This window comes from Ctenopharyngodon idella, chromosome 8, assembly GCF_019924925.1.
Source record: "Ctenopharyngodon idella isolate HZGC_01 chromosome 8, HZGC01, whole genome shotgun sequence".
NCBI lineage: Eukaryota > Metazoa > Chordata > Actinopteri > Cypriniformes > Xenocyprididae > Ctenopharyngodon > Ctenopharyngodon idella.
The window spans coordinates 32,191,276-32,201,309 of NC_067227.1; the positions used below are offsets into that span (position 1 = coordinate 32,191,276).

The 10,034-nt window shown below is 36.7% G+C and overlaps 1 protein-coding gene across 2 annotated transcripts; it reads right to left on the bottom strand.

Annotated features, from left to right (window-relative positions):
• Nucleotides 1–3,534: 3,534 nt before the first annotated feature.
• LOC127517322 (4-galactosyl-N-acetylglucosaminide 3-alpha-L-fucosyltransferase 9-like) lies at nt 3,535–9,106 on the bottom strand. 2 transcript variants are annotated; one of them, XR_007931240.1, is made up of 3 exons: nt 8,433–9,106; nt 6,282–7,989; nt 3,535–3,812 (listed from the first exon to the last, which is right to left on the bottom strand). XR_007931240.1 is itself a non-coding variant. In XM_051902776.1 (2 exons), the coding sequence occupies exon 2, from the start codon at nt 7,979–7,981 to the stop codon at nt 6,890–6,892; it is 1,092 nt and encodes a 363-aa protein (XP_051758736.1). In that variant the 5' UTR covers nt 7,982–7,989; nt 8,433–9,106; the 3' UTR covers nt 5,577–6,889. The 2 variants fall into 2 exon arrangements, 1 of the variants encoding a protein (XP_051758736.1); XM_051902776.1 differs by lacking the exon at nt 3,535–3,812 and having other exon boundaries at nt 5,577–7,989.
• Between the last annotated feature and the right edge of the window lie 928 nt (nt 9,107–10,034).

The following is a 10,034-nucleotide window of genomic DNA, read 5'->3' on the forward strand; positions in this document are numbered from 1 at the left end:
AACAGTTAATGCACATGATCAGGCCAGTGCTGCATCATCATAAAAAGTTTATCATTTACCATTTTTGCCTGCTGTCACTTTCAGATCGGATGCTTGGATATAATACTGATATGTCCAGCTGTTAACGTTCACTTAAGCCATAACCAACTGTATTTACATGAGATACTGTGCTGAAGTTCTGCTTACTTGAGTGGTTTGTCAGATCCCTTTAAATACCAAAAACCTAACAATGACCTAACATTGGTCAACACAATGGACTTAGTACAAGGGATCATTTTATAGACTGAATACAGTCTCAACAAAGCACACTGGAAGAAAATCTGATGAAAAAGACTGCTGAAATCTTGTCCAGCTCCTCTACCCGCTCAGCATGGTATGCTTACACCCGGTGGGACTGGATGTTTCGCAGATGCGCCATCGCCAGTGTGCTACTTCTGGGGCCATATTCACAAAACATTTTATCTTACCACTAAGAGTTCTCCTAAATAGCAGTAAAAGTTCTTAGCTGAGAGTTTTCTCTTAAAACCTATTCACAAAGCTGCTGAGACAAACTTTTACTAAGGAATAGACAGAAGTCTTCAGCTAAGAGTAAGGGTATGGATTGATTGGATTGCTATGGATGATGTCATAGATAATCATATAGAAATACTGTAGAATGAGGTATCATGTTGCCATATTCAAATAAAGGTTTTAAAATGTAGGCTGTCACTAATTAAACTAGTATATGTTCAGATAATTATCAGCCTCTTACATGTCTGCGTCTCGAGAGATTGCAGAATTCAAGCAACAAATGATGATTTATAAACAAAGTTTGGTCAATAATCAGCTCGAGAGAAGGTATTTATATACACACAGACGAGAGCCGACTCACCTATAGTTACCCTCGATAGTTTTCTGCATCCCTCCGCCACCCTGTCCCTCACTCTCGGCTGGGATACGGGGGAAAACTCTGGGTTTGGGCTAAATTCCAAGCTCGGAATCATCCCCTTGGACAGCATGCCAAATACGCTTATAAATATATAAATATATATATAAGGTGCCACATTATATTTATATATATATATAAATATAATGTGGCACCTTACTGGTGATTAATTTGACAGTATTTCTGAGACTGTTTTCTGTTAGCCAATGTCTTTTGAAATGCAAAGCTGGGCAGAGAGAGTGTGTTTCTGTGTGGCCTGCTGTGATTCGCAGCTCAAGAGGTGTCCGCAAGCCTTAGTTTCCTGTTACGGCCCAAAAGGCATTGCTTAGCCATCTGGTTTTAAGGTCAACAGAACAAAAGAGGGTCTCCTTGATCTTTTGCTCCGTTACTACAATCACTGCATTTGTAATTAAGCAGACATGGTCACAAAACGTTGCAAAACGTTTTTTAAACGGAAACGTTGAACACCCTGTTCTGATGACGCAAGAGTTGCAACTATGGCAGCTGAGAAGGACATTCTTTGTGTTCTTTTTGAAGAATTTTCGGAGCCTGATGAAATCGGTATAAATACGTGTTTAATACTGCAAAATATACTCAATATTACAGTCACTGCCCTTACCGTCCAGAATAAAAGAGAACATCCCAATCGAGAGAAGGGATTTGTGGAAACTGTGGTTCCTAATTATTGTGATCCAACATTTGCAGTTATGATCTATATGACCTTATTATTTTTATTGTGAGTATTAGGCTTATCATTATTGATGATCACTATTGTTGTGCTATGATATTGTAATATTTACCATTATATAATCAGAGGAGAATAGAAAAGTTTATGAAAGTGTCACTCCTAAATACAATAGCAAAATATATAAATATGTATAATACTTTTATGTTACATTCATACCCATTGTGTCTCTTTAATCCCGCGTGGTTTATATACATGTTGTTGCTGATTGGGCTGACATTTTTGACACACCCACCAAAAAAGACAAAACGTATCTCAAATCCCGTTGCACACCGTTTCCAGGAAACATGTCGTTCAAAACGCTGCGCACCGGTTTGAGCCTGAACGTGTCCCAGGGTTGCGTGTAGGTAATCGTTATTGCGATCGACATGGCCAATGAAATGTTTAGAATCGGCTCCAGGGCGGGATTTCCGCTGAACTGGTTTGGGGGGAAAAAGGCTTGTTTGAGATGCGCCTAACCTCGCCTGAAATGTAGGTGAGAGTGGGCGGCTGCAGTAAGGGGAGGAGTGAAACAAGCGCAGGCGAGACGGACAGTTCTCTGTTCTCGTAGTGGATCAGACACCTACGAGATCAAAGGCGGATATCGCGGGATTCACACTCACGCGCTTTGTTGCTGATAAACTGGATGTAATTTAAGTTCTGTTGCTTTTATATGAAAATAAACATAATGAACAATACACCCAAAGTACTTGTTATTTATTTCCATTCGAAAAATGTGTGTATCAATCATTTTTATTTTAATTAGTTTTTATATATTTTTATAAATATAATAACAATCACATAACCCATAGAGAGACACTGTCAGAGTCTTTAGGAATATTCACACATAATTTATACACATAAAATCATGATATTAGAGTTTTAAAATCAAACATTTTAAAAAGACATCAATAGGCTACATCACGGTTGTTTAAACCAATAAGCATTAAGTCGTTTATATACATGTTGCTGTAGTCCGTTTATAGCCTACTGTTAGATTTTTATATCTGACGACTTTATTTTGGCTTCAAAATGTATAAAAGTTGTGTTAACTTGTAAAGATTATCTTGAAAACCTGTAAGTGTCATAACCCTTTGTTAAACACAGAGCTTATGTTTTGCAATTTTCCAAAAGTCTATGGGGAAAATGCATACAACCCCTGGCAAAAATTATGGAATCACCACACTTAAACCCAGATTTTTTACTTTATAGCAAACAAACAAATCACAGATATGACACAAAAAAGATTTTGTTCAATAGCTTAACATTCTGGCTTCAGGAAACATACCTCAAACAAATCCACTTACTTTTTTTTATTTTTTTTATTAATGGCATGTCTTTTTCCAGAGCAAGTAGAGGAAAAAAGTATGGAATCACTCAATGTTGAGGGAAAAAATATGGAATCATCAACAACAACAACAACAACAAAAAACCCTCCTCTTGCTTTTGACAGCTTAAATTCTTTGAGGCATGGACTTCATTAATGACAAACAATATTCCCCATCAAGCTGGTTTCAACTTTCTCAAATAGCGTTTGACAGATCAGCTTTGCAGGGTGGAGCCTTGTCATGGACCAGTGTTTATAATTTCCACCATAAATTTTCAAGTGGATTGAGATCTGGACCATGTCTTTGAGTTGATATGCCTTTCCTGAAGAAAAGCTTTAACACTTTGCTCTGTGGCAAGATGCATTATCATCCTGAAAAATTATTTCATCATCACCAAACCTATTTTCTATCTATGGAATGAGAAAAGTGTCCACAATTTCAATGTACACCAGTGCATTTACTGTTGAGGTAATGATTGTCATCTCCCCTGGTCCTTTACCTGACATGCACCCCCATATCATAAATGAGTTGGGAAATTTGATTGTTTTCTTCAGGCAGTCGTCTTTATCTGTTTCATCAGAACGGCACATGACAAAAGTTCCAGCGTAATCTCCTTGGCTAATGCAGATTCGTGATTCTTCACTGAATAACACTTTCATCCAATCATCCAGAATCCATGATTGCTTCTCTTTAGCCCACTGTAACCTTGTTTTCTTTTGTTTAAAGACTTTCTTTGCTGCTGACCTTCAATGATCTAATTCAACCATACTAATAAACAAAAATGATTTTAGATTGGATTTAGAAATAAGGGTGTTGAACTTCTTTTTCCTGTATCCTATTCTTCTTTAAAATAACACTCCACTTTTTTGGAAAATAGGCTCATTTTCCAACTCCCCTAGAGTTAAACAGTTGAGTTTTACCGTTCTCGAATCCATTCAGCTGATCTCCGGGTCTGGCGGTACCACTTTTAGCATAGCTTAGCATAGTTAACTGAATCTGATTAGACCGTTAACATCTCGTTAAAAAATGACCGAAGAGTTTCGATATTTTTCCTATTTAAAAGCCATGGTACGACAGCAAATCGGTCTTAGTACACGACGTAACTACAGAAGAGTCAAGTTTTAAATAGGAGAAATATTGAAACTCTTTGGTCATTTTTTAAGGAGATGCTAACGGTCTAATCAGATTCAATGAACTATGCTAAGCTATGCTAAAAGTGGTACCGCCAGACCCGGAGATCGGCTGAATGGATTCGAAAACGGTAAAACTCAACTGTTTAACTCTAGGGGAGTTGGAAAATGAGCCTATTTTCAAAAAAAGTGGAGTGTTCCTTTAAGTGTTAGTGCTCATTTTCATTTGGCTTTTCTATATGTAAGCTCAGTAAGCTCTATATGTAAGTTCAAGCTGGTTTTTTACAGTTCTGTCCCAAAAATTGGCTCCTGATTCTGTCTGTTTTTCTTTTGTTTTGTTGTGCGTTTTCTATTGTAAAGGCATATTGCTTTGAGATTTCTATCTTGACGCTTTGACGTCTTCCTTGTTCTGCCTGTATTTCTTGCTTTATAACCTTCCCATTTAGTTTATACTTGCACCAAATTTTAGGCACAGCTGACCTTACTCCGTATTGAAATTCCTTGTTGAAGGAGTTTTATAATCCTTTCCATTGTTTCAACTGAGAACTGTCTTCTTGGGGCCATATTTCATTTCAATTATCCAAGTCAAACAACCCATTAAGGTGCAAGCACTCCCTTTTAACTGCTGACTAATTAGCATTTTTAGACTTTTTGTTCTGTTGACCTTAAAATGGAAATTAACAGATGATTCCATATTTTTTTCCTCAACATTGAGTGATTCCATACTTTTTCCCTCTACTTGCTCTGGACAAAGACATGCCATTAATAATAATAACAAAAGTGGATTTGTTTGAGGTATGTTTCCTGAAGCCAGAATGTTAAGCTATTGAACAAAACCTTTTTTTTGTATCTGTGATTTGTTTATTGGCTATAAAGTAAAAAATCTGAGTGAACATCCTCTAAGTGTGGTGATTCCATAATTTTTGCCAGGGGTTGTAGGCTTTCGATTGAGGGAACCCGTGCGCCGCTAACTTCCGGGTTGGCCTACAAAAACAAGTCATCCCTGAGGTACTCTATTATCATGCGTTTCAAGCTCGTCACTGACGCGGCGCACGTCATGAACGTCACACTTCCTGTTTGACTCTGAGTTCCGGCGCCCTCTTTTGTCCTGGCATAAGAGTTCAACAAATTTGTGAAACTTTTATGTAAAGAATGTACAAATGTTGTGATTATGAGGTAGCAGTAGTATTGAAGTATTTTATGTTAAATGTACAATGCATTTGCCAGTGTATATAATGTTTTAGACCATGTGTAAATAGCAATAACTTGTTTTGTTTAAACATAGAGTGCAAATAGTCGATGCTAAGAAGGTTGGAAATTTCAAAGACTGTATATACCTCATTCCTTGACACTGCTTAAATATAATAATAGTAAATATATAATAAATAATACATAATATAATAGGCTATATAATAAAAATAGTGATTTAAATTGCTCACAAGTTGCTACTACACATAAGGATGAACCAGTGTTGTTCTGTATGTCTTTATTTGCAGTTGTAAACAAATGATTTTTGTAAACAATCAAAACAATGAAAGACATGAAAAATATATAAACTAATCTATATAAACTACTGCTTTTGTTCCAGCAAATTTCTTAACATGTTTAAATATTTGTGTGAACATAAAACGATTTATCAACGGAGACAGAATCTAAACAAATTTCACAGATGTTTGATGAACAGAAATTGAATAATGAGTCCCTGAAGAGAGCAGTAGCAGTCAGTGTAAGCTGTGGCCAGATTATTAATTGCTCTGTTCACATTAGTGTTGGTGGTAATGCATTACAAGTTTGAGTTATGTAATCAGATTACTTTTTGAACTAGTAAAGTAATGCATTACTTTTTTTAATTTACAACAAAATATCTTAGTTAATAAATGTGAAAACAAAATAACTGACAGTAACATGCATTTCATCTCATCTCACTTGTACGAAAACATTCAGTATTCCTCAAAATGAATAAAAACAGTTAAATACAATCTCAGAATTTTCTGCAAACCCGTAATAATCAACTATATTAAATTACACAAATATACTTTATGTATTTAATCTCACTTTAATCACCATTGTCTTTGCTGCTGACCTTCAATGATCTAATTCAACCATACTAATAAACAAAAATGATTTTAGATTAGATTTAGAAATAAGGGTGTTGAACTTCTTTTTCCTATAACCTATTCTTCTTTAAAATAACACTCCACTTTTTTGGAAAATAGGCTCATTTTCCAACTCCCCTAGAGTTAAACAGTTGAGTTTTACCGTTCTCGAATCCATTCAGCCGATCTCCGGGTCTGGCGGTACCACTTTTAGCATAGCTTAGCATAGTTCACTGAATCTGATTAGACCGTTAACATATCGTTAAAAAATGACCAAACAGTTTCGATATTTTTCCTATTTAAAACTTGACTTTTCTGTAGTTACATCGTGTACTAAGACCGATGGGAAATGAAAAGTTGCAATTTTCTAGGCCGATATGGCTAGGAACTATACTCTTATTCATATCATTGTGCCTGCTGCACCCATGGTATGGCAGCAAAGTTCCTTGATTATTACGCTGGAATGAGTGTATAGTTCCTAGACATATCGGCTTAGAAAATCGCAACTTTTCATTTGCCGTCGGTCTTAGTACACAGTGTAACTTTGTCAATACCCAGCCCTAAAATACAGTATCCTGACCTGAGTATACGTCATCACAGTGAGAACCCTTCAGAAATAGTTAACAAAATATATTTGTAGCAAAATCTGTCACTATTTGTAACTAACTCCACAATCTGAGGTGATTTTAGTTGAAATACCATTCATAAATATCGTGAGCTTCTCTATATTCTCTGTGTCGTACTATATAGTCACAGGCAGTGCAGATAGCCAGAACAAACTCCTGGGTTTGTTGTATTAAATGAGGAGTTGGAGTGAGATGTTTCCTCCAGGTAAAGAACCTGCCATATGCTTCGTCGTCCTTGTCCAGCTGAAGCAGATATTCTGCCAGTGACTTTGCATCTGGGAAGTCATTCACATGAATGAAGGCGTCGCCGGGAACAAATTTTTCATAGTTTTTTCTCGGAGGACCCAAAACCACAGGGACGGTACCTACAGCAAGTGGCCCATTGATCTTCTCCGTGATGTAGTCCTTGTGGATGGAGTTCTCAAAGGAAAGGTAAAACTTGCAGCTCGCCACGGTAGGATAGTATTCGTTAAAATCCAGAAACGTGGCATAAGCCTTTCCGAACATATGCACTTCAATGTATTTGCTGAATTCTCTGTAAAAAGCGTTCCTTGTGCCGACACCTGTTGAAGGAATGTTGTTACTCACAATCCAACACACCAGTTTGTCTTTTTTGGGAATTACAAACTCCTCATCTGGTTTCTTCCTGGGGGTCAAGTGCATCCGTACAGTAATGTCAGCATCACTTCTGTAGCTGAGAGTGAGATTGAACAGGTTTTCCAGACCTGGTATTTTTTGTGTGTTAGTCGGTGATTCCAAATGTAACCAAATCCACCTCTGGAAAGGAGGACGAGGAGATGGAGGAAGGTTGGACAGGTCCCAACTGATGGCCCTGTGATAAACCATGACAGCGTCTGCATCACTGTAGAGAGATCTATCATCTGTCACCTTACAATTATCAATTTTGTAAAACCTTTTGCAGTCACTCAGCTCAAACCTGTAATCTTGAGGCCAGACCCACAGCAGAAGTATAGGTTTGTGTTCTACTGCATCAGTAATAGAGCTCTTGTTCTTGTTCTCAGTTCTAGGAAGTGGAGTCAGACAATTATTTGAAGGTGAGAACCAAGAAAACATGACTATCAGATAGACGACACCTGCCAACGTTACTATTAGACCCACACGACACAGCGATGAGTCAATTGTGCTTGACATTTTCGGATCTGAAAAGAATATTGAAAAGGAGGTGATCAGCTTCAAACATAAACAAGTATACTATGATATTTAAAGGAATGTTACACTAATTTTCAAAAATAATTTTGAATGAAATATAAGCTAGCACTGTTTCTGTTCTGTAAGAGACAATAGCAGCACATCAGTGAAAACTGAAAGTTATTTTAATGGCTAAAACATTAGACTCATAGACTCATTAATTAGGTAAGATCCAAACTGCATAAAGAATGCTTGGAAATGCTGTAGTAAACTCCTCCTCGCCGCTTTAAGAGCCCTTCATTAACAGAAATTTGCAGTTCTTTGTAGGCTAGTATATAAAAGACAATTCCATGCAATTAAGTAAAGACGGGAGTAGCCTATCTAAAGTGAAATCGCCGTCAAAAAACATGAGAAAACCAGTGCCGACTATCTCTCTGTCTGCCTCTTGACTCACCCACAGCGGTCGAGCTTCGAAATTCGGTACAGGTGTTGTGTCGAATTTTACCTCTCCGACTTCAGAAGTGGGAACTGTAAGTCAAATGTCTGATAGAAGGCAGTGAAGGCAGCATATTTCTAACCCCACCCAATGAATCCCCACTGTCTTTTCTAGGGTGTTTTGCATTCAAACAAACGTGAACCAGCTAATCTAGATCCACAACTTCAATGACAAAAAATATTTAGAGAGGTGATGATAACAGGTGTCACATTTCAGTCGCAGAAACTGAAACAGACAAAAGAGCCAACTGTAGTCTGGGAACATACGATACACAGTGAGTACCACAGGCAGGTAAAAGCCGGATATATACATAATCAAATGAGAATTAGGTGAGAACATTAGCGATTGAAAGTCAGAACTCAATGCAATAGTGACCTCTGGTGGAGATATGGTGATTATGCTCAAAAATAACCAATTTTTTATGTTTAAAATTACTCATAAGACAAATTTAAACATGCAGCACCAATAAAGCAGTAAATGTTTTTAAATAAAATCTGCTGCTATTTTAAGACAAACACATCTTTATCTGTTCACTTGCATTAACCAGTGAATGTAAATCTTCCTTGCAAATACGCTTTGCATTTGTGGCAAGTGGTGCTCATTTTCTTTAGAGGACGCCATTTTGTTCTTGTTGTACTCCAGAGTAATTTGACCTTTTTCGCAATATGAATTTCTTAGCTCTCTCTCTCTCTGCTGATCTTAATATTGTATACTATTGTTCATTATAAGTACAATTACACTCTAAAAAAATGCTTTTGTTTTGGGTCAAATATGAACAAACCCAACAGTTTGTTTACATTGTTTTAATTAAATTTTAAACCCAACAGTTGGGTTTGTCCATATTTGACCCAAACATGGGTTGAAACAACCCAGCATTTATAATGATTTATCTATTATTAACTCCCATTTTTAATTACTTAATAAAGAATAGCCTATATATTATTGTATTGGAATCAAACTCTATGGCATTGTCAAAATACACAAATTAAAAGCATTTTTTATGTTAAAGAATTGTTTTTATAGAAATAACTATTATAAAAATGACATTGTTCTGCTTACGTGAACAGCGTCAGCCAATAACGAGCCGGCGTTCTGATGTAAACTGTTTACTACATCATCTGTGTAGAAGACTGACAGAGAAAAGATAATAAAGTCATTATTTTTGTCTTGTTTTTGTGCACAAAAAGTATTCTCGTCACTTCATAACATTAAGATTGAACCACTGCAGTCACATGGACTAGTTTAACAATGTCTTTAAATGGTTAGTTCACCCAAAAATGAAAATTACTCACCCTCATGTTGTTCCACACCCGTAAGACCTTCGTCCATCTTCGGAACACAAATGAAGACATTTTTGATAAAATCCGATAGCTCGGTGAGGCCTGCATTGCCAGTAAGACAATTAACACTTTCAGATGCTTAGAAAGCTACTAAAGACGTATTTAAAACAGTTCATGTGACTACAGTGGGTCAACCTTAATGTTATGAAGCGACGAGAATACTTTTTGTGCGCCAAAAAACAAAATAACAATTTTATTCGAAAATATCTAATGATGGGCA